At 41.1% G+C, this 25341-nt stretch overlaps 1 protein-coding gene across 2 annotated transcripts in view; it reads left to right on the top strand.

Annotated features, from left to right (window-relative positions):
- Positions 1–25341, top strand: part of LOC133539748 (sialic acid-binding Ig-like lectin 14) — a 68776-nt gene that overhangs the window by 31736 nt on the left and 11699 nt on the right. The window contains exons 6-9 of one of the 2 annotated variants that reach the window (XM_061881894.1): positions 3799–4071; positions 4144–4425; positions 7208–7319; positions 7397–7466. In XM_061881894.1, coding sequence (XP_061737878.1) covers positions 3799–4071; positions 4144–4425; positions 7208–7319; positions 7397–7466 — 737 coding nt within the window. The remainder of the gene's footprint in view (positions 1–3798; positions 4072–4143; positions 4426–7207; positions 7320–7396; positions 7467–25341) is intronic. The other variant, XM_061881895.1, reaches the window with a different exon arrangement.

The following is a 25341-nucleotide window of genomic DNA, read 5'->3' as shown; positions in this document are numbered from 1 at the left end:
GTATGTCGTAATCAGTGCTAATTTTGACAACAAAATTTGATTTAGTTTTAGTCGTAGTCTTTTGACTAAAATGTAATTTATTTTTATTCATAATTTAGTTATTTAAATTGTTTTAGTTTTAGTCTGGTTTTAGTAGACAAAATATACGATTATAGTTGACGAAAACTACAGTAGATTTAGTCGACTAAAGGGTATTATGTAAACTTTCCCTTCAATTTCTGAAAGTCAAAGCGAAACAGCGGAAAAATCACCGATACAAGTCGTATTTTGATGAAAATTATGTCTCAAATTGAGTATTTCTCTAGTAAGCCGTGTAATAAACGGGATAACGTTGAGTGAGTTGTATGTTGTGGAAAATGCTTACCTGTGTGTGGATTTCGGGGTGATTCGACTGTAAATGTCGCTTCAAGTTTGTTGTGTTTTTCCCCGTAATCCTCGCACTGCATTTCTTACACTGCGTCTTGTCATCTTTGACGTCAAATATAAAATTTCCCCACATGTCCTCTCTCCTCTTCCTCCCCGGCGTTGACATGTTATCTTCTGCAGTCAGTTTCAAACGCAAACTACGTTTACGTAACTTCCTTACCACGCCGCTCTGATTGGTTCTCTTCCCAACTCCTCCCGCCTCTTCCTAACGAAATGAGTTCCGATTGGATCTCTCGTCTCTGGCAGACATTTTCGTCTCGTTTTTATTCTTTGACAAATATGTCAATACACCTCGTCATCGTCTTAGTCCACGTAAAGTATTTTTTATTTAGTTATTGTCTCGTTTTAGTCAGAAAAAAAAGGTCGTTGACGATAACTATGACGAAAATTTTTCGTCAACAAAATCAACACTGGTTGTAATATGTATATGTGCTTTGCTATGGAGGTTTTTTCCCACTCCAGACTGGGCCCCCTTAGGAGCCCAGTCTAGATTGTATTTTTTTACTCATCCTTCCCCAGCGTTATACTGAGGGGTTCCCTCAATCATCAGGAGATTTTCCTGATGATTGAGGGAACCCCTCATGAAACAGATCTGTAGAGATGAAGTAGTCTTGTGATTTTTTTCCCCACACCCACATATTGCGCTCTACCACGGTATCGAGCACTATTCTCTGGATAATCCAATCAAGACATATATATATATATATATATATATATATATATATATATATATATATATATATATATATATATATATATATATATATATATGTATATGTAACAGGGTCAATTACGTCTTGTAAATAATGTATTCTCTAATGTTTTATTATTGTTATAATTACACAAAATATGTAAGTTGCATGTAAATACCTGAATATTGTTTGATGTTTTGTCAATGTGGAACCATTGTCTCGTTGTCCCTCCTACTGCAATAATAACTGTGACACCTGTCTTTTTATATGCGTTGGACACGCCCTCCCACTTCCCTTTTTTGTCTACGATAAAGGGAGAGGTAGGCGTCCATGCGACGACAGAAAATATTTTGTCTTGTTAAGAACTTTAATTCACTTCTTGTTCATTATTATATTTGTGTAGGGGCTTGACGATGGCACAAAGTTTTTGATGACAATTGTATTCTGTGTTATCAGGTATGTTTTTATTTTACTGTGTGTGTAACTATGCCCGCCCTTTTTGTCTACGATATGGGGAGAGGGGCTCGACGATGGCACAAAGTTTTTGTGCAGTGGAGAAACCCACGGTGTTCGTCGTCTTCTATAAACAACACACAAGATGGCGCTGCTGTAGTGGCTGCTGTAGGCAGGAGCTCTGTGCTCTTGTGTCATCTTTTTGTGTTTCCCTCTTGTTTTCATGTGTTATTATATTTTTTTGCCTTTTGGTCCGGGACCCTTTGGGACTGTGTGACAAGGGGTGGCACTTTCGTGACCTCTGTGGTGCTTTTTTTTGTGGACTTCTGGATCTGCCTCCCGGGAGCCTTCTGGCCATGGAGACCAGCTGCTGGGTCTCTGCCACACTGGAGTCGGTTTGGAGGGACTGGAGGAGATGCGGATGAGGGGACAGGGCTGCGGAGCTAGCACTGAGCGCTGGGACAGAGAGGCTTCGCGGTGTCTTGACTGGGTGAGCAGGTGTCGGACACCTCAGTCACCTTGGACGTATCCTCGCTCATCCATGCGGACTGGACATTGGCCGAGAGTGGAGTTGGCTCTCTTGGTTGCTTTGTTGGGTCTGCTCCTGCCTCTGGCCATGCTCCCTCCACCCCAGCGGACGATGGCGTGGAACACCACAGAGGCCACCACAGTGGATATGTTTATTTTACTTTTTATTCATAGCTGTATGTAGAAGTGTCTGCTTGTATCTGCTGCTTTAATGTCTTTAATGTCCTCTGTGTTCTTTGATGTTTGATGTTTCCCTCTTACACACATGTAAGAGGGATGTGTTCTAGGGCTATGAGTTGTTTTTTTCCCTTGGCCTCAGTCTGCACCCCCTCTCCAGGGCCCAGGCTAAGACCGATTTTTTAAATTTTATTTTAATATTCTATTCCCCCCCCCCTTGTTTACCTGTATCACACCTTTTTTGTAAGGGGCGCTGGAAGCCGGCAGACCCGTCAGCGATCCTGTTCTGTCTCCCTGTAATGTTTGTCTGATCTTGAATGGGATTGTGCTGAAAATTGTAATTTTCCTGAAGGAACTCTCCTGACGGAATAAATAAAGTACTATCTAATCTAATCTAATCACAACGCACAGGAAAAGACCCCCGGTTACATATATACTGTATATATATATGAAATACTTGACTTGGTGAATTCTACCTGTATAAATACTCCTCCCCTCTTAATCACACCCTCCCACCCGACCCCCCACCTCCCAAAATTGGAGGTCTCAAGGTTGGCAAGTATGCAGCAAGTATGTGCTCCAATCGCTCGATCACAAAATAATAAGAGTTGTAGAAATGATTGCAAACTCAAGACAGCCATTATGTTCTTTACAAGTGTATGCAAACTTTTGATTATGACTGTGTATATACAATATTCATCAATTAATCAATCAATCAATGTTTATTTATATAGCTCCAAATCACAAATGTCTCAAAGGACTGCACAAATCATTATGACTACAACATCCTCGGAAGAACCCACAAAAGGGCAAGGAAAACTCACACCCAGTGGGCAGGGAGAATTCACATCCAGTGGGACGCCAGTGACAATGCTGACTATGAGAAACCTTGGAGAGGACCTCAGATGTGGGCAACCCCCCCCCCCCCTCTAGGGGACCGAAAGCAGTGGATGTCGAGCGGGTCCAACATGATACTGTGAAAGTTCAATCCATAGTGGCTCCAACACAGCCGCGAGAGTTCAGTTCAAGCGGATCCAAGACAGCAGCGAGTGTCCCGTCCACAGGAAACCATCTCAAGCGGAGGCGGATCAGCAGCGTAGAGATGTCCCCAACCGATGCAGGCGAGTGGTCCATCCTGGGTCCCGACGAGCGGTCCATCCTGGGTCTCGACTCTGGACAGCCAGTACTTCATCCATGGTCATCGGACCGGACCCCCTCCACAAGGGAGGGGGGGACATAGGAGAAAGAAAAGAAGCGGCAGATCAACTGGTCTAAAAAGGAGGTCTATTTAAAGGCTAGAGTGATACAGATGAGTTTTAAGGTGAGACTTAAATGCTTCTACTGAGGTAGCATCTCGAACTGTTACCGGGAGGGCATTCCAGAGTACTGGAGCCCGAACGGAAAACGCTCTATAGCCCGCAGACTTTTTTTGGGCTCTAGGAATCACTAATAAGCCGGAGTCTTTTGTGTTCACTTCCAAGACTACACATGTAATTGTTGTGAGTTCACGTTTCTCTTCCAGACGTGAAGACGCCGTCCATCACAGGGCAGACGACAGCAAAGGAAGGCGAGACGCTGAATCTGAGCTGCAGCGTCGACAGTTTCCCACCTTCTCGCGTGACGTGGAGTTTTCTAGATTCCGACACAACAAAGCCGCACACAGAGCTGACCCAATCTGTCAGCACCGCCTACCTCGTCATCCCGAATGTGGCCGCCGTCCATTCCGGCCGCTACGTGTGTACGGCGAATCACAGCGCGGCGACAATGACGGCGCACGTCGACATGACCGTGACCTGTGAGTATTCGCCGTTGACGTTCACTGTGTTGTCTTTCCCCGCCGCTCTGATGCCTGACGGTGCGCTCGCAGGGTTCGCGGGGATCCTGGACGGGTCTGGATGTGTGATGCGGGCGACGGGTCTGACCTGCGTGTGCATCAGTCGCGGGGTTCCTCATCCCGTTGTCACGTGGCCTTCGCTGGAGAACCAAACCGAGTACCACGCGGGCACCATCGTGTCCAACGACACCGTTAGCGGCATCGCTCTGACTTTCGGAGGCCGCCACCTTTCTGCTGTTGAGTGTGTCAGCAGCCATGAAGACGGGCAGGCAAAGAAATTCCTCGGCATTGAAATGAAAACATTAGAACCTGAAGGTAACAGTTACAGTTATTACACTTTGACATATCAAAAAATAACATACCGTATTTCCTTGAATTGCCGCCAGAGCGCTAATTAATTTAAAACCTCTTCTTACTCCTGCGCTTACCAAAGGCATGCGGTAAAAGTAAGCATGCGCTAATTACTTTAAAACCTCTTCTCACTCCGGCACTTACCAAAGGCATGCGGTACAAATTTGAGTGTGATGTAAGCTTGGACCTTAAATCCTGCTGAATAGCTCTTAATCTTCTTCCCTTTATGCGGTTTGAAATTACCGGTATTGAAATCAGCCTCCTCCATTTTGAAAATGATAACAGGGGAAGTGTCACAAGTTTGACCAGGCGGTAATACTAAGCATGCGAGTTCGACCCGGCAGTAATTCAAGGCAGGCGCATAATATATGCTCTGTGGCAATTCAAGGAAATACGGTAAATTACCTTATTGTTATTGTTAAACCAGCGCTAATGTCAATGCTAATAATGCTGTTCAGTCGGAATGGGCACGGAGTTTGGTCCTTTTTTTAGCACCGACCGCATCCTGCCGGTCCATCGGTGACATTTGACGGTACAAAGATGTAGTGATAAATGACTATTTTAAATCAAAATCATAGAAAAAGTGGGATTGATGACTGCGCATTTGATAAACTCACAGACTTGACTGCTAGCTCTTGTTGCGTTTCAATCAATCAATCAATCAATGTTTATTTATATAGCCCTAAATCACAAATGTCTCAAAGGACTGTACAAACCACTACGACTACGACATCCTCGGAAGAACCCACATAAGGGCAAGGAAAACTCACACCCAGTGGGACGCCAGTGACAATGATGACTATGAGAACCTTGGAGAGGACCTCAAATGTGGGCAACACCCCCCTTCCTAGGGGACCGAAAGCAATGGATGTCGAGCGGGTCTAACATGATACTGTGAAAGTTAAATCCGTAGTGGCTCCAAAACAGCCGCGAGAGTTCAGTTCAAAGCAGATCCAAGACAGCAGCGAGAGTCCCGTCCACAGGAAACCATTCCAAGCGGAGTCGGATCAGCAGCGTAGAGATGTCCCCAACCGATACACAGGCGAGCGGTCCATCCTGGGTCCCGACTCCGAACAGCCAGTACTTCATCCATGGCCATCCGACCGGACCCCCTCCACAAGGGAGGGGGAGACAGAGGAGAAAAAGAAAAGAAGCGGCTGATCAACTGGTCTAAAAAGGAGGTCTATTTAAAGGCTAGAGTATACAAATGAGTTTTAAGGTGAGACTTAAATGCTTCTACTGAAGTAGCATCTCAAACTGTTACCGGGAGGGCATTACAGAGTACTGGAGCCCGGACGGAAAACGCTCTATAGCCCGCAGACTTTTTTTGGGACTTTAAGAATCACTAATAAGCCGGAGTCTTTTGAACGCAAATTTCTTGCCGGGACATATGGTACAATACAATCGGCAAGATAGGTTTGACCAGTTCTTCCAACGGTCACCCACCCCCCAGGTTCTTTGTATGACACATAAGCTGGTTTTAAATCAATCCGAGACAGAGTTACTCATTTTGATATTTTATTACCAAAGCTTTGGGAGATCAATCTAGATACAACCTTTCAATCGCATTGCCCAAATTGATCTAATTCTACTATGGAAGTTTCGCCTCTTCTCTCCCTCTCAGCCCACCGCCCCCTCCTCCTCCTCCTGGGGCAGTTGAGATAAGCAAACATTTTATTACTTCTCGCTACATTCCAACTATCAAGGCCTACTTGAGGCCCAACTCTTAGTTGTTTTAAAATCTGACTAGGATACAAAAATATATCTATCTCCGTCACTCTCTAGCGTGAATGCTCACATGAAAACAAGATACATTAACATCCTTCCCCATTCAGAAACAATCCAAACCAGGGGTCTCAAACTCAATTTGCCTGGGGGCCACTGGATGCAGAGTCTTGGTGAGGCTGGGCCGTTAGAAAAGATTTCTTCAAGAAAACCTTTTTAAAAGTTTTTGTTTTTATTTTCAACACAAAATAAAAACAAAATACAAATGAACAAAACGAGAATTAAGTAAATAAATCAGTCATAAGTAATAACAATGATAATTTGATTTCTCCAGTCAGCAACAATGTATACACGTACTTACTGCGGATTTATGAGCTAGGGCAGTGGTTCTCAATCTTTTTTCAGTGATGTACCCCCTGTGAACATTTTTTAATCCAAGTACCCCCTAATCAGAGCAAAGCATTTTTGGTTGAATAAAAGAGATAAAGAAGTAAAATACAGCACTATGTCATCACTTTCTGATTTATTAAATTGTATAACAGTGCAAAATATTGCTCATTTGTTAGTGGTCTTTCTTGAACTATGAACTAATACAACTTTTTCTCTGTGTAATAATCCATCCATCCATCTTCTACCGCTTATCTGGGCTTGGGTCGCGTGGGCAGCAGCCCAATCGGTCCCGTCCATCACTGCTTGCAGCTTTAATTTCATTTGAAATGTTCCAATATTAAACTAGATGTTATTATTAAAAAAAAAAATCATATTTATTAACACACACAAAAGTACCGAAAATTGGCGTCGTTGATTACCGGTACCCATTCCCAGGTACTGGATTGGTTCAATTTAGTTCCTGTACACACAAAAATGTATTTTCATCTGTAATGCTGACGTGTGGCTATGTTAGCATTTAGCATATAGATAACTTAGCTAGGTTGCTCATGTATTTTGTTAGTGTTGTTCTTCTACCATAATTCTTTACATTTGTATTCTAACTGACACATTTTCGCCCCCTTGAAACCAGACTCACGAGTGGAAACCCTTGCAATTGTGCTGCGGGCCGACGTCATCATTGCATTTTGGGTCGGAATGCTTCTTTCCGCCATCTTGTGCTTGTTGCCGATGATCTGCTGCAGGTACGCTACTCGTGCTTCCTTCCTTCGCCTGTTGCACCCGAATATGACAAATGAGTCCATGTTTGAATCCGATTTAGCTGCAGACAAACTAAGAAAAACTCTTACCCGCTGGATTTGGAAATGGTGTCCCCACTGGAGGAACCAGAGGTATTCATTTATCTTGACTCCACGGTTTTTAAAAATATTCAACTAAAAGTTCTTTTTAAATATGTTGACACTTTGAAGGTCTAAGTCAGGGGTGTCATGAGGTAATAAGGACTCTTACCCACAGGGAGATTGCATACATTTTAGTCGTTTGGCAATGTTGATGCTGTTCTTTTGTCACCATCTAGTGGACAAGATGAGTAATTGAAGTCAATGACCTTTAATTCTGCTCAGAATTCCAATGACTTATACGACCAATGCAATTCTTTGCAGCATTGACTTATATGATCCAATGCAAACAACCTTCCTTAGTCTTTTCTATACATATATACATATGTGTAAATGTATATACATATATATATATGTATGTATGTGTATATATATATATATATATGTATATATATATATATATATATACGTATTATTATGCCTACCCTTCCCACATTCACTTTGTACATGTCAAAGAGGGAAAAAAAAGAATGAAACAAAAAAATCGATTTTGAGATGAAAAAAAAAACACAAGAAAGGAATCTCGAGTCTGTCAAAATCATACTACTTGATCACATGCATTGTTAAGCATGTAAATACATGCATTTACCAATACCAGGTTTTCCTGCAGTGCTTTTTTGTTAAGGTGGTCGCCTTAACAACAAAGGGCCACGGCCTAAACTAAAGTCTTTTTTTTTTTGTCCTGTCAGTACGTCTCTGCAGCACCCAGCATTGTCCCACTCACAGAACCATCTGATTGGTTACACGCAGAGTGCTAACAGCCAATCAGCAGTGCGTATTTAGAGCGCATGTAACAGCCAATCAGCAGTGACTATTCAGAGCGCATGGAGTCAGTGCGCTGTCAAGAGTATCTGTCTCTGATAGTTGATATAATAATGTAACTGCATCATAAAGCCTACGTGAACTCCATAGTGTTCATGGATGAATAGTCTCTTCTATTGCTATTTTACTAATATTTTCAGCTATAGTTAAACGTTAGTTAAAGTTAAAGTACCAATGATTGTCACACACACACTAGGTGTGGCGAAATGATTCTATAGATTTGACCCATCACCCTTGATCACCCCCTGGGAGGTGAGGGGAGCAGTGAGCAGCAGTGGTGGCCGGACCCGGGAATCATTTTTGGTGATTTAACCCCCAATTCCAACCCTTGATGCTACATTAGTTATTAGTAATGTAGCAGCCTAGTTTTGAATGGCAGGGTCTTTGCTATCACATGTTGATAAAAATATAACATTTACATAATAGAAATCAACTACAGGTTTCCCAAATGCTGTAGTAAATTAAGTATGATGAGTTGAGCATATGTCAGCATGTGGCCCCACTTTTAACTCTTTTTTTCCAAACGCTAATTGCAAACACTTATTTAAAGTAAGTCATTAATTTGAGTTAGTAATTATTTCGTCTTAGTAAGTCATTATTTACTAAGTCAAAATAATGACACACTTAGTATCTCAGGTAACTAGGATTGTTTTGTGTTTTGTTTTTAATTTACGAAAAAAATATTGAGATATATATCGTGTATCGCAATTCAGCATACGAAGCGCAAAACACAACCAAAATTTGTAGGCTTCTTTACGCGACAAAGCCGGCCTACTTCACCACAGTCTGTAGTCTATTGCGCCCCCCACCCCCACCCCCCAAACGATGAGATGGATGCCCCCTTCCCCCTGGAGAGACACCACCTTAACTAACACATTTTCTGGGGGAAGCACTGCATAGATAACGTTTGTGTATGGAAAGGAATATACTCTTCACAAAGCCAAGGATAGCTCAGCGGTTAAGACTGCTGACTTGGATTGAGAGATACTGGGTTAGAACTCCACTCTACTTGACAGCATTTTTTTTCCACCTCATCATACTTTACTGAGCCAGGAGTCCTCGATTACATTTGTATATGGAACACAATCTAATTTTTACAAGACCCAGGATAAGACTGTTGACTCAGGTTGAAGGGTGCTGGGTTTCAATCCCGGTTGGGTTGACATGTAATATACAAAACCGGCTGGAGGCTTCAAGGTGACATATATATTGCGACTCTTTCACCTTTCCCATGTCATGTTAATATAATTACTTTATAAACTGTTGAATTAGAATGAAAGGTACTGGCTTCGAACCCCACTCCAGTTGGCAGAATTTTGTTCCACCTCATCATACTTTAGTGAGCCAAGGGTCGTAGATAACATTTGTATATGGAAAGAAATCTGCTCTTCACAAGACCAAGGACAGCTCAGTGGGTAGGAATACTGGTACTGGTTTTGAACCCCACTTGAGTTGACAGAATTTTGTTCCACCTCAATAATATTTTACTGGTCCAGGAGTCCTTGATTACATTTGTGTATGGAACACAATCTCATAAACACAAAACCAAGGATACCTCAGTGGTTATGACTATTGACCTGGAATTCAAGATACTGGGTTTGAATCCCACTCCGGTTGACAGGGTTTTGTTCCACCTTATCATACTTTAGTGAGCCAAGAGTCCTCGATTACTTTTGTGTATGGACCAAAATCTTTGCGTCACAAGACTGAGGATAGCCCAGTGGTTAAGACTGTTGACTTAGTATGAAAATTACTCGGTCTGAACCCCATTCTGGCTAACAGTTTTTTGGTTCACATCATCATACTTTAGAGAGCCAGGGGTCATAGGTACTAATACTGGGTTCAACCCTCACTCTGGTTGTAACAATTTTATTCCATCTCATCATACTTTACTGAGCTTGGAGTACTCAATTACATTTGTGTATGGAAAGAAATCTTACCTTTACAAGACCCAGGGTAGCCCAGTGGTTAAGACTGCTGACTTGGAAAGAAAGGTACTGTGTTCAAACACCACTCTGGTTGATGATATTTTGCAGTACCAAATCATAATTTTACTGAGCCAGGCGTCTTCGATTACCTTTGGGTATGAAAAAAACTATTTTCACCAGAAGATCCAGGATAGACCAGTGGTTAAGACTGTTGAAATAAGATTGAATGGTGCTGTGTTCGGCAGTTTTTTGGTTCACATCATCATACTTTAGAGAGCCAGGGGTCATAGATAACAATTGTGTATGGAAAGAAATCTACTCTTCACAAGACCAAGGACGACCCATTGGTTAAGACATCTCTCTTGGAATGAGTGGTACTGGGTTCAACCCCCACTCTGGTTGATACAGTTTTATTCCAGCTCATCATACTTTACTCAGCCAGGAGTTCTTGATTACATTTGTGTATGGAAAGAAATCTGGTATTTACAAGACCCAGGACAGACCAGCGGTTAAGACTGTTGACTCGGAATGAAAGGTACTGTGTTCAAACCCCACTCTGGTTGATGATATTTTGCAGTACCAAATCATACGTTTACTGAGCCAGGCGTCCTCGATTACATTTGTGTATGAAAATAAATATTGTCGACAGAAGACCCAGGATAGACCAGTGGTTAAGACTGTTGTTCCCGATTGATGTGTGCTGGGTTCGAATCCTGGTTGGGTTGACATGTAATATACAATTCTGTCTGGAGGTGACATATATTGTGACTCTGTCATCTCTCTCATGTAATGTAAAAATAATTATTTATTAAACTTTTTTTTTTTATCCAATTAACCAATTTTTTTTTGTACCCAGGAGAGGTCATTGGTCAACGCTCTTTATTATTAACTTTATACTCCTATTCCGACCCACCTCAGGAATTACACTCACTCGCACACTCATTCATTCTCACACACACACACACACACAGGTAACCCCTGAGGTGTCATCATTGACTTGACAAATTATTTTTGATTATTATTATCTTTAGTGTTTACTTAATTTTTCAACTATATGTTACTCAAACAACGAGCACATAAGATTACTCTGTGTGGGGGAGAATAGACACCCCACAATTTATGTCATTTTGATGCCATACAGTGAAATTACTGAATCCATGTATGGGATTTGAACTCTGTACCCCTGTATTACGAGCCCACAGCATGTACCATTGAGCTATCCTGGGTCCCATTATGTTTTGGTTTTCGCTCATATACAAATGTTATCAGTGAAGTATAATCGAGGGGCAACAAAATACAAGATCTTCCAAATAATGGAGTTGAACACAGTAGTACTGTGTGAGAAGCAGCAGTCCTAACCACTGAGCTAACCTGGGTCTCTCTGGTAGGGGATTTTTGCAGAAAATTGATTTTCCTCTATCATACTTTACTAGGCCAGGAGTCCTCAAATACATTTGTCTTTGGAACACAATCTGACCGTCACAAGACCAAAGATAGACCAGGGGTTTAGACTGCTGACTCTGAATGAAAGTTACCGGTTTGAAACCCCACTCTGGTTGATGGTATTTTGTTCTACTTCATTATACTTTACTGAGTCAGGAGTCCTCGATTACATTTGTGTAAAAGAAATAAAACAACCCTTTACCAGACCTAGGAATAGACCAGCAATTAAGGCTATTGACTTTGAATGAATTGTACTAGGTTCAAACCCTACTCCGGTTGGCTGTCTTTTGTTCGTAACATCATAGTATAGTGAGCCAGGGATCCTCGATTACATTTGTGTATGGAAAGAAATATGGTCCTTACAAGACACAGGATAGACTACGGGTTAAGACTGCTGACTTTGAATGAAAGGTACTCGGTTCAAACCCATCTCTGGTTGATGGTACTTTGCAATACCTCATCTTACTTATACTGAGCAAGGAGTCCTCGATTACATTTGTGTATGAAAAAAAATATTCTCTCCACAAGACACAGGATATCCCAGTGGTTAAGACAGTTGACTCAGTTTGAAGGGTGCTGTGTTGAAATCCTGGTTAAGTTGATGGTATTTTGTTGGAACTCATCATACTTTTACTGAGCCAGGAGTCCTCGATTACATTTGTTTATGAAATATATATTTTCTCCACAAGACCCAGGATAGCCCGGTGGTTATAACTGTTGACGAGGAAAGTATGGTGCTGGATTCAAACCCAGCTCTGGTAGACAGAATTTTGTTCCACCTCCATCATACTTTACTGAGCCAGGGGTCGTCCATTACATTTAATTACAAAAATAAATCTTAGCAACACAAGACAGAAGATAGTCCAGTGGTTACGACTGCTGACTTGGAATTAAAGGTTCTGGGTTGAAACCCAACTCTAATTGACAGTATTTGGTTCCACCTCATCATACTTTACTGAACCAAGAGTCCTTGATTACTTTCGTGTATGAACCAAAATCTTAAGGTCACAAGACTGAGGATAACCCTGTGGTAAAGACAGTTGAATTAGTATGGAAGGTACTGGGTTCAACTCTGGCTATCAGTTCTTTGGTTTACATCATCATACTTTAGAGGGCCAGGGGTCATAGATAACATTTGTTTATGGAAAGAAAACTAGTTTTCACAGTACCAAGGATGGCCCAGTGGTTAAGATGGCTGTCTTGAAACGAGAGGTACTGGGTTCCACCCCCACTCTGGTTGAAACAATTTTATTCCATCTCATCATACATTACAGAGCCAGGAATCCTCGATTACATTTGTGTATGGAAAGAAATCTGGTCTTTACAAGACCCAGGATAGACCAGTGGTTAAGACTGCTGACTCGGAATGAAACGTGCCGTTGACAATCAGAACCACTGTGCTATCCTCGGTCTTGTGTCAGAGCTACTGGGTACGATCCCTACTTCGGCTAGTAGAATTTTCTTTCACATCATCATACTTTAGATAGCCAGGGGTCGTAGATAACATTTGTGTATGGAAAGGAATATGTACTTCACAAGATCAAGGATTGCCCAGTTGTTAAAACAGCTGACATGGATCGAGCGGTACTGGGTTCAACTCCCACTCTGTTTGAAATAATTTTGTTCCACCTCATAATACTTAACTGAGCCAGGAGTCCTCGGTTACATTTGTGTATGGAAAAAAATACAGCTTTCACAAGACCCTGGGTAGACCAGAGGTTGAGACTCCTGCCTCGGGCTGAAAGATACCGTGTTCAAACCCCACTCAAGTTGGCAATATTTTGTTCCACATCATCATACTTTAGAGAGCAATAGGTCCAGGATAACATTTGTGTATGGAAAAAAAATCCACTTTTCACAAGTTCAAGTAAAACCCAGTGGTTAAGACTGCTGACTTGAAAAAGAGAGGTACGGAGTTCAAACCCCATTCCAGTTGACAGCATTTTAATCCACCTCATCATACTTTACTGAGCCAGGAGTCCTTGATTACATTTGTGTATGAAACAAATTCTGGTTTTCACAAGACACTGGATAGACCAGGGGTCACGACTGCTTACTCAGAAAGAAAGCTACATAGTTCAAACCCCACTCTGGTTGTACTTCCTCATGTTTTTACTGAGCCAGGAGTCCTCGATTACATTTGTTTATAAAAAAATATAAAAATATTCTCAAGAACCAGGATAGCCCAGTGGTTAAGACTGTTGACTGGGAATTAAAGGTTCTGGATTGAAACCCAGCTCTAATTGGCAGTATTTGGTCATCATACTTTACTGAGTTAAGAGTCCTTGATTACTTTCATGTATGAACCAAAATCTCATGGTCTAAAGTTTAAGGATAACCCAGTGGGAAAGACTTCTGAATTAGTATGGAAGGTACTGGGTTCGAACCCCACTACGGCTAGCAGTTCTTTAGTTCACATCATCATACTTTAGAGAGCCAGGGGTCACAGATAGCATTTGTGTATGGAAATAAATCTGTTCTTCACAATACCAAGGATGGCCCAGAGGTTAAGACACCTATCTTGGAACGAGTGGTACTGGGTTCAACTCCCACTCTGGTTGGAACAATTTTACTTAATCTCATCATACTTTACGGAGCCAGGAGTCCTCGATTACATTTGTGTATGGAAAGAAATCTGTACTTTACAAGACCCAGGATAGACAAGTGGTTAAGACTGCTGACTTGTAATAAGAGGTACTGGGTTCAAACCCTATTCTACTTGATGATTTTTTGCTGTAGCAAATCATGCTTTTACTGAGCCAGACGTCCTCGATTACATTTGTGTATGAAAAAAAACATTCTCTCCATAAGACCCAGGATAGACTAGTGGTTAAGACTGTTGACACAGATTGAGCGGTCCTGGATTCGGTAGTTTTTTGGTTCACATCCTCACACTTTAGAGAGCCAGGTGTCATACATAATATTTGTGTATGGAAAGAAATCTTCACTTCACAAGACTAAGGATGGCCCAGTGGTTAAGACCGCTATCTTGGAACAAGAGGTACTGGGTTCAACCCCCACTCAGGTTGAACAATTTTATTCCATCTAATCATACTTTACTGAGCCAGGAGTCCTCAATTACATTTGTGTATGGAAAAAAATCTGGTGTTTACAAGACACTGGACAGGCCAGCGGTTAACACTGCTGACTCGGAATTAAAATTAGTGTGTTCAAACCCCACTCTGGTTGATAATATTTTGCAGTACCAAAACATACGTTTACTGAGCCAGGCCTCCTCGATTACATTTGTTAACGAAAAACTATGGCAGACAGAAGACCCAGGATAGACCAGTGGTTAAGACTGTTGAATCAGATTGAGGGGTGCAGGGTTCGAATCCTGGTTGGGTTGACATGTAATTTACAATTCAATCTGGAGGTGACATATATTGTGACTGTCATCTCTCTCCCATACTGTAAAAATAATTATTTAATAAACTTTTTTTTTTTCATCCAATTAACCTATTTTATTTGTACCCAGGAGAGGTCATTTGTCAACGCTCTTTATTATTAACTTTATACTCCTATTCCGACCCACCTCAGGAATTACACTCACTCGCACACACTCAGTCATTCTCACACACACACACACTCACTCACTCACTCATAGGTAACCCCTGAGGTGTCATCATTGACTATTTGACAAATTATTTTTGATTATTATTATCTTTAGTTTTTACTTAACTTTTCAACTATATGTTACTCAAACAACGAGCACATAAGATTACTCTGTCTGGGGGAGAAGAAACACCCCGCAATTTATGTCATATTGACGCCATACAGCCAAATTACTGATTCCATGTATGGGATTTGAACTCTGTACCCCTGTATTAGGAGCCCACAGTGTTGACCATTGAGCTATCCTGGGTCCCATTTAGGTTTGGTTTTTGCTCATATACAAATGTAATCAGTGAACTATAATTGAGGTGCACCAAAAAACAAGATTTTCCAAGTAAGGGAATTGAACCCAGTAGTACTGCGTGACAGGTAGAAGTCTTAACCACTGAGCTAACCTGGGTCTTGCTGGGAGGAGATTTTCGCAGTGAATTGATTTTCCTCTATCATACTTTATTGAGCCAGGAATCCTCAAATACATTTGTGTATGGAACAAAATCTAACCTTGACAAGACCCAGGATGGACTAGTGGTTAAGACTGTTGACTCAGATTGAATGGTAATGATTTCGGCAGGTTTTTGGTTTACATCATCGAGAGGTACTGGGTTCGACTCCCACTGTGGTTGAAATAATTTTGTTCCACCTCATCATACTTAACTGAGCCAGGAGTCCTCGATTACATTTGTGTACGGAAAAATATCCGGTTTTCACAAGACCCAGGGTAGACCAGCGGTTGAGACTCCTTCCTCGAACTGAAAGATTCCGTGTTCAAACCCCACTCAGGTTGGCAATATTTTGTTCCACATCATCATACTTTAGAGAGCAATGGGTCGTAGTTAACATTTGTGTATGGAAAAAAAATCTACTTTTCACAAGTTCCAGGAAAACCCAGTGGTTAAGACTGCTGACTTGGAAAGAGAGGTACAGAGTTCAAACCACCTTCCAGTTGACAGCATTTTAATCCACCTCATCATACTTCACTGAGCCAGGAGTCCTTGATTACATTTGTGTATGAAACAAATTCTGGTTTTCATGAGACACTGGATAGACCAGGGGTTATGACTGCTTACACAGAAAGAAAGCTACAGCGTTCAAACCCCACTCTGGTTGTACTTCATCATACTTTTACTGAGCCAGGAGTCCTCAATTACATTTGTTTATGAAAAAAATATGATAAACACTACAACCAGGATAGGGCAGTGGTTAAGACTGTTGACTAGGAAAGTATGGTGCTATGTTCAAACCCAGCTGTGGTAGACAGAACTTTGTTCCACCTCCATCATACTTTACCCGAGCCAAGGGTCATCCATTACATTTAAGTATGAAAATAAATCTTTGTAACACAAGACAGAAGATAGTCCAGTGTTTACGACTGCTGACATGGAATTAAAGGTCCTGGATTGAAACCCAGCTCTAATTGACAGTATTTGGTCATCATACTTTACTGAGTTAAGAGTCCTTGATTAGTTTGGTGTATGAACCAAAATCTCATGGTCACAAGATTGAGGATAGCCCAGGGGTTAAGACTTCTGAATTAGTATGGAAGGTACTGGGTTCGGACTCCACTACGGCTAGCAGTTCTTTAGTTCACATCATCATTCTTCAGAGAGCCAGGGGTCACAGATAACATTTGTGTATGGAAATAAATCTGATGTTCACAAGACCAAGGATCACCCAGAGGTTAAGACACCTGTCTTGGAACGAGAGTTACTGGGTTCAATCCCCACTCTGGTTGGAACAATTTTATTTAATCTCATCATACTTTACGGAGCCAGGAGTCCTTGATTACATTTGTGTATGGAAAGAAATCTGGTTATTACAAGTCCAAGGATGGACCAGTGGTTAAGACTGCTAACTTAGAATAAGAGGTACTGTGTTCAAATCCTATTCTGGTTGATGATTTTTTGCAGTAGCAAATCATAGTTTTACTGAGCCAGACGTCCTTGATTACATTTGTGTATGAAAAAAAAATTCCTACCAGAAGACCCAGGATAGACCAGTGGTTAAGACTGTTTACTCAGATTGAGCGGTCCTGGGTTCGGTAGTTTCTTGGTTCACATCATCATACTTTAGAGAGCCAGGTGTCATACATAATATTTGTGTATGGAAAGAAATATGCACTTCACAAGACTAAGGGATGGCCCAGTGGTTAAGACAGCTGTCTTGGAAAGAGAGATACTGGGTTCAACCCCACTCTGGTTAAACAATTTTATTCCATCTCATCATACTTTACTGAGCCAGGAGTCCTCAATTACATTTGTGTATGGAAAGAAATCTGGTCTTTACAAGACCCAGGACAGACCAGCGGTTAACACTGCTGACTTGGAATGAAAAGTAGTGTGTTCAAACCCCACTCTGGTTGATTATATTTTGCAGTACCCAATCTTAAGTTTACTGGGCCAGGCGTCCTCGACTACATTTGTGTATGAAAAAGTATGGCAAACAGAAGACCCAGGATAGACCAGTGGTTAAGACTGTTGACTCAGATTGAATGGTCTTGAATTCGGCAGTTTTTTGGTTTACATCATCATACTTTAGAGAGCAATGGGTCGTAGATAACATTTGTGTATGGATGTAAATCTTTTCTTCAAAACACCAAGGATGTCCCAGAGGTTAAGACACCTGTCTTGGGACGAGAGGTACTGGGTTCAACCCCAACTCTGGTTGGAACAAATTTATTTAATCTCATCATACTTTACGGAGCCAGGAGTCCTCGATTACATTTGTTTATGGAAAGAAATCTGGTTTTTACAAGGCCCAGGATAGACCAGCGGTTGAGACTCCTACCTCGAATTGTAAGATACCGTGTTCAAACGCCACTCAGGGTGGCAATATTTTGTTCCACATCATCATACTTGAGAGAGCAATGGGTCGTAGATAACATTTGTGTATGCAAAAAAAATCCACTCTTCACAAGTTCAAGGAAAACCCAGTGGTTAAGACTGCTGACTTGGAAAGAGAGTTTCGGAGTTCAAACCCCATTCCAGTTGACAGCATTTTAATAATCCACCTCATCATACTTTACTGAGCCAGGAGTCCTTGATTACATTTGTGTATGAAACAAATTATGTTCTTCACAAGACACTGGATGGACCAGGAGTTATGACTGCTTACTCAGAAAGAAAGCTACAGGGTTCAAACCTCACTCTGGTTGTACTTCATCATACTTTTACTGAGCCAGGAATCCTCGATTACATTTGTTTATGAAGAAAATATGATACTCACAAGAACCAGGATAGCCCAGTGGTTAAGACTGTTGACTGGGAAAGTATGGTTATATGTTCAACCCCAGCTGTGGTAGACAAAATTGTGTTCCACCTCCATCATACTTTACTGAGCCAATGGTCGTCCATTACATTTAAGTATGAAAATAAATATTTGTAACACAAGACAGAAGATAGTCCAGTGTTTACGACTGCTGACTTGGAATTAAATGTTCTGGATTGAAACCCAGCTCTAATTGACAGTATTTGGTCATCATACTTTACTGAGTTAAGAGTCCTTGATTAGTTTGGTGTATGAACCAAAATCTCATGGTCACAAGATTGAGGATAACCCAGTGATTAAGACTTCTGAATTAGTATGGAAGGTATTGGGTTCAAACCCCACTACGGCTAGCAGTTCTTTAGTTCACATCATCATACTTTAGAAAGCCAGGGGTCACAGATAACATTTGCGTATGGAAATACATCTCTTCTTCACAAGACCAAGGATGGCCCAGAGGTTAACACACCTGTCTTGGAACGAGTGGTACTGGGTTCAACTCCCACTCTGTTTGGAACAATTTTACTTAATCTCATCATACTTTACGGAGCCAGGAGTTCTCGATTACATTTGTGTATGGAATGAAATCTGTTTTTTACAAGACCCAGGATAGACAAGTGGTTAAGACTGCTGACTTGTAATAAGAGGTACTGTGTTCAAACCCTATTCTGGTTGATGATTGTTTGCTGTAGCAAATCATGCTTTTACTGAGCCAGACGTCCTCGATTACATTTGTGTATGAAAAAAAAATTTCTCTCCAGAAGACCCAGGATAGACCAGTGGTTAAGACTGTTGACACAGATTGAGCAGTCCTGGATTCGGTAGTTTTTGGTTCACATCCTCACACTTTAGAGAGCCAGGTGTCATACATAATATCTGTGTATGGAATGAAATCTTCACTTCACAAGACTAAGGATGGCCCAGTGGTTAAGACAGCTGTCTTGGAACAAGAGGTACAGGGTTCAACCCCCACTCTGGTTGAACAATTTTATTCCATCTCATCATACTTCACTGAGCCAGGAGTCCTCAATTACATTTGTGTATGGAAAGAAATCTGTTGTTAACAAGACACAGGACAGACCAGCGGTTAACACTGCTGACTCGGAATTAAAATTATTGTGTTCAAACCCCACTCTGGTTGATAATATTTTGCAGTACCAAATCATACGTTTACTGAGCCAGGCGTCCTCGATTACATTTGTTAATGAAAAACTATGGCAGACAGAAGACCCAGGATAGACCAGTGGTTAAGACTGTTGACTCAGACTGAGGGGTGCAGCGTTCGAATCCTGGTTGGGTTGACATGTAATTTACAATTCAATCTGGAGGTGACATATATTGTGACTGTCATCTCTCTCATATACTGTAAAAATAATTATTTAATAAACTTTTTTTTTTCATCCAATTAACCTATTTTATTTGTACCCAGGAGAGGTCATTTGTCAACGCTCTTTATTATTAACTTTATACTCCTATTCCGACCCACCTCAGGAATTACACTCACTCGCACACACTCATTCATTCTGACACACACACACACTCACTCACTCACAGGTAACCCCTGATGTGTCCTCATTGACTATTTGACAAATTATTTTTGATTATTATTATCTTTAGTTTTTACTTAACTTTTCAACTATATGTTACTCAAACAACGAGCACATAAGATTACTCTGTCTGGGGGAGAAGAAACACCCCGCAATTTATGTCGTATTGACGCCATACAGCCAAATGACTGATTCCATGTATGGGATTTGAACTCTGTAACCCTGTATTAGGAGCCCACAGTGTTGACCATTGAGCTATCCTGGGTCCCATTTAGGTTTGGTTTTCGCTCATATACAAATGTAATCAGTGAACTATAATTGAGGCGCACCAAAAAACAAGATTTTCCAAGTAAGGGAATTGAACCTAGTAGGTAGAAGTCTTAACCACTGAGCTAACCGGGGTCTTGCTGAGAAGAGATTTTCGCAGTGTATTGATTACTATCTATCATACTTTATTGAGCCAGGAATCCTCAATTACATTTGTGTATGGAACAAAATCTAACTTTGACAAGACCCAAGATGGACAAGTGGTTAAGACTGCTGACTTGGAAAGAGAGGTACAGAGTTCAAACCCCCTTCCGGTTGACAGCATTTTAATCCACCTCATCATACTTTACTGAGCCAGGAGTCCTTGATTACATTTGTGTATGGAACAAATTCGGGTTTTCATGAGACACTGGATAGACCAGGGTTTATGACTGCTTACGCAGAAAGAAGGCTACAGCATTCAAACCCCACTCTGGTTGTACTTCATCATACTTTTACTGAGCCAGGAGTCCTCAATTTCGTTTGTTTATGAAACAACTATGATAAATTCTACACCCAGGATAGGGCAGTGGTTAAGACTGTTGACTAGGAAAGTATGGTGCTATGTTCAAACCCAGCTGTGGTAGACAGAATTTTGTTCCACCTCCATCATACTTTACCCGAGCCAAGGGAAAATAATTGTTTACTGTTGCATATTGAAATCTCGTTGACAACAAGTCCAGTTTCTGTCCGAAGCAAACGAAGCAGAGGAACACACACACATCAGAGCTCACTTCCCAACAGTTGGTTTAAGGTGAGGTCTTCACTGAAGTGTTCCACTGCCAATACGTCTGCTTTAAGACAGCAACTTGGAACCATTCCCTCTTTATTCATATTCTATTGCAAGCACTATTAGAAAAAAAAAGTTGACAAAAAAAACAAAAAGGAAGCATTTAAGTATGAAAATAAATCTTTGTAACACAAGACAGAAGATAGTCCAGTGTTTACGACTGCTGACTTGGAATTAAATGTTCTGGATTGAAACCCAGCTCTAATTGACAGTATTTGGTCATCATACTTTACTGAGTTAAGAGTCCTTGATTAGTTTGGTGTATGAACCAAAATCTCATGGTCACAAGATTGAGGATAGCCCAGTGGTTAAGACTTCTGAATTAGTATGGAAGGTACTGGGTTCGATCCCCACTACGGCTAGCAGTTCTTTAGTTCACATCATCATACTTTAGAGAGCCAGGGGTCACAGATAACATTTGTGTATGGAAATAAATCTGTTCTTCACAAGACCAAGAATGACCCAGAGGTTAAGACACCTGTCTTGGAACGATAGTTACTGGGTTCAATCCCTACTCTGGTTGGAACAATTTTATTTAACTCATCATACTTTACGGAGCCAGGAGTCCTCGATTACATTTGTGTATGGAAAGAAATCTGGTTATTACAAGACCAAGGATAGACCAGTGGTTAAGACTGCTGGCGTGGAATAAGAGGTACTGTGTTCAAATCCTATTCTGATTGATGATATATTGCAGTAGCAAATCATAGTTTTACTGAGCCAGACGTCCTCGATTACATTTGTGTATGAAAAAAAATATTCCTACCAGAAGACCCAGGATAGACCAGTGGTTAAGACTGTTGACTCAGATTGAGCGGTCCTGGGTTCGGTAGTTTTTTGGTTCACATCATCATACTTTAGAGAGCCAGGTGTCATACATTATATTTGTGTATGGAAAGAAATGTGCACTTCACAAGACTAAGGGATGGCCCAGTGGTTAAGACAGCTGTCTTGGAAAGAGAGATACTGGGTTCAACCCCCACTCTGGTTAAACAATTTTATTCCATCTCATCATACTTTACTGAGCCAGGAGTCCTCAATTACATTTGTGTATGGAAAGAAATCTGGTCTTTACAAGACCCAGGACAGTCCAGCGGTTAACACTGCTGACTTGGAGTGAAAAGTAGCGTGTTCAAACCCCACTCTGGTTGATGATATTTTGCAGTACCCAATCTTAAGTTTACTGGGCCAGGCGTCCTCGACTACATTTGTGTATGAAAAAGTATGGCAAACAGAAGACCCAGGATAGACCAGTGGTCAAGACTGTTGACTCAGATTGAATGGTTTTGAATTCGGTAGTTTTTTGGTTTATATCATCATACTTTAGAGAGCCAGAGTTCATAGATAACATTTGTGTATGGAAAGAAATCTAGTCTTCACAAGACCAAGGATGGCCCAGTTGTTAAGACAGCTGACATGGATCGAGAGGTACTGGTTTCAACTCCCACTCTGGTTGACATAATTTTGTTCCACCTCATCATACTTAACTGAGCCAGGAGTCCTCGATTACATTTGTGTATGGAAAGAAATCTGGATTTTACAAGACACAGGGTAGACCAGCGGTTGAGACTCCTCCCTCGAGATGAAAGATACCGTGTTCAAACCCCACTCAGGTTGGCAATATTTTGTTCCACACCATCATACTTTAGAGAGCAATGGGTCGTAGATAACAATTGTGTTATGGAAAAAAAATCCCCTCTTCACAAGTTCAAGGAAAACCCAGTGGTTAAGACTGCTGACTTGGAAAGAGAGTTTCGGAGTTCAAACCCCATTCCAGTTGACAGCATTTTAATCCACCTCATTATACTTTACTGAGCCAGGAGTCCTTGATTACATTTGTGTATGAAACAAATTATGTTCTTCACAAGACACTGGATGGACCAGGAGTTATGACTGCTTATTCAGAGAGAAAGCTACAGGGTTCAAACCTCACTCTGGTTGTACTTCGTCATACTTTTACTGAGCCAGGAGTCCTCGATTACAATTTTTTATGAAGAAAATATGATATGCACAAGAACCAGGATAGCCCAGTGGTTGAGACTGTTGACTGGGAAAGTATGGTGCTGTGGTAGACAGAATTTTGTTCCACCTCCATCATACTTTACTGAGCCAAGGGTCGTCCATTACATTTAAGTATGAAAATAAATCTTTGTAACACAAGACAGAAGATAGTCCATTGTTTACGACTGCTGACTTGGAATTAAATGTTCTTGATTGAAACCCAGCTCTAATTGACAGTATTTGGTCATCATACTTTACTGAGTTAAGAGTCCTTGATTAGTTTGGTGTATGAACCAAAATCTCATGGTCACAAGATTGAGGATAGCCCAGTGGTTAAGACTTCTGAATTAGTATGGAAGGTACTGGGTTCGAACCCCACTACAGCTAGCAGTTCTTTAGTTCACATCATCATACTTTAGAGAGCCAGGGGTCACAGATAACATTTGTGTATGGAAATAAATCTGTTCTGCACAATACCAAGGATGGCCCAGAGGTTAAGACACCTGTCTTGGAATGAGTGGTACTGGGTTCAACTCCCACTCTGGTTGGAACAATTTTACTTAATCTCATCATACTTTACGGAGCCAGGAGTCTTCGATTACATTTGTGTATGGAAATAAATCTGTTTTTTACAAGACCCAGGATAGACAAGTGGTTAAGACTGCTGACTTTTAATAAGAGGTACTGTGTCCAAACCCTATTCTGGTTGATGATTTTTTGCTGTAGCAAATCATGCTTTTACTGAGCCAGACGTCCTCGATTACATTTGTGTATGAAAAAAAATATTCTCACCAGAAGCCCAAGGATAGACCAGTGGTTAAGACTGTTGACACAGATTCAGCGGTCCTGGATTCGGTAGTTTTTTGGTTCACATCATCACACTTTAGAGAGCCAGGTGTCATACATAATATTTGTGTATGGAAAGAAATCTTCACTTCACAAGACTAAGGATGGCCCAGTGGTTAAGACAGCTGTCTTGGAACAAGAGGTACTGGGTTCAACCCCTACTCAGGTTGAACAATTTTATTCCATCTCATCATACTTCACTGAGCCAGGAGTCCTCAATTACATTTGTGTATGGAAAGAAATCTGGTGTTTACAAGACACAGGACAGACCAGCGGTTAACACTGCTGACTCGGAATTAAAATTAGTGTGTTCAAACCCCACTCTGGTTGATAATATTTTGCAGTACCAAATCATACGTTTACTGAGCCAGGCGTCCTCGATTACATTTGTTAACGAAAAACTATGGCAGACAGAAGACCCAGGATAGACCAGTGGTTAAGACTGTTGAATCAGATTGAAGGGTGCAGGTTTCGAATCCTGGTTGGGTTGACATGTAATTTACAATTCAGTCTGGAGGTGACATATATTGTGACTGTCATCTCTCTCATATACTGTAAAAATAATTATTTAATAAACTTTTTTTTTCCATCCAATTAACCTATTTTATTTGTACCCAGGAGAGGTCATTTGTCAACGCTCTTTATTATTAACTTTATACTCCTATTCCGACCCACCTCAGGAATTACACTCACTCGCACACACTCATTCATTCTCACACACACACACACACACACACACAGGTAACCCCTGAGGTGTCATCATTGACTATTTGACAAATTATTTTTGATTATTATTATCTTTAGTTTTTACTTAACTTTTCAATTATATGTTACTCAAACAACGAGCACATAAGATTACTCTGTCTGGGGGAGAAGAAACACCCCGCAATTTATGCCGTATTGACGCCATACAGCCAAATTACTGATTCCATGTATGGGATTTGAACTCTGTACCCCTGTATTAGGAGCCCACAGTGTTGACCATTGAGCTATCCTGGGTCCCATTAAATTTTGATTTTCGCTCATATACAAATGTAATCAGTGAACTATAATCGAGGTACAACAAAAAACAAGATACTTTAAGTAAGGGATTCAAACCCAGTAGTACTGCGTGATAGGCAGCAGTCTTACCCACTGAGCTAACCTGGGTCTTGCCTGGGGGATATTTTCGCAGTAAATCGATTTTCCTCTATCATACTTTATTGAAGTAGGACTCCTCAAATACATTTGTCTTTGGAACACAATCTAACCTTCACAAGACCCAAGATAGACCAGGGGTTTGGACTGCTGACTCGGAATGAAAATTACTG

The sequence above is a fragment of the Nerophis ophidion genome, linkage group LG21 (assembly GCF_033978795.1).
Source record: "Nerophis ophidion isolate RoL-2023_Sa linkage group LG21, RoL_Noph_v1.0, whole genome shotgun sequence".
NCBI lineage: Eukaryota > Metazoa > Chordata > Actinopteri > Syngnathiformes > Syngnathidae > Nerophis > Nerophis ophidion.
Note: the sequence above shows the minus strand (reverse complement) of the source record. Positions and strands in the feature narration are given on the sequence as shown.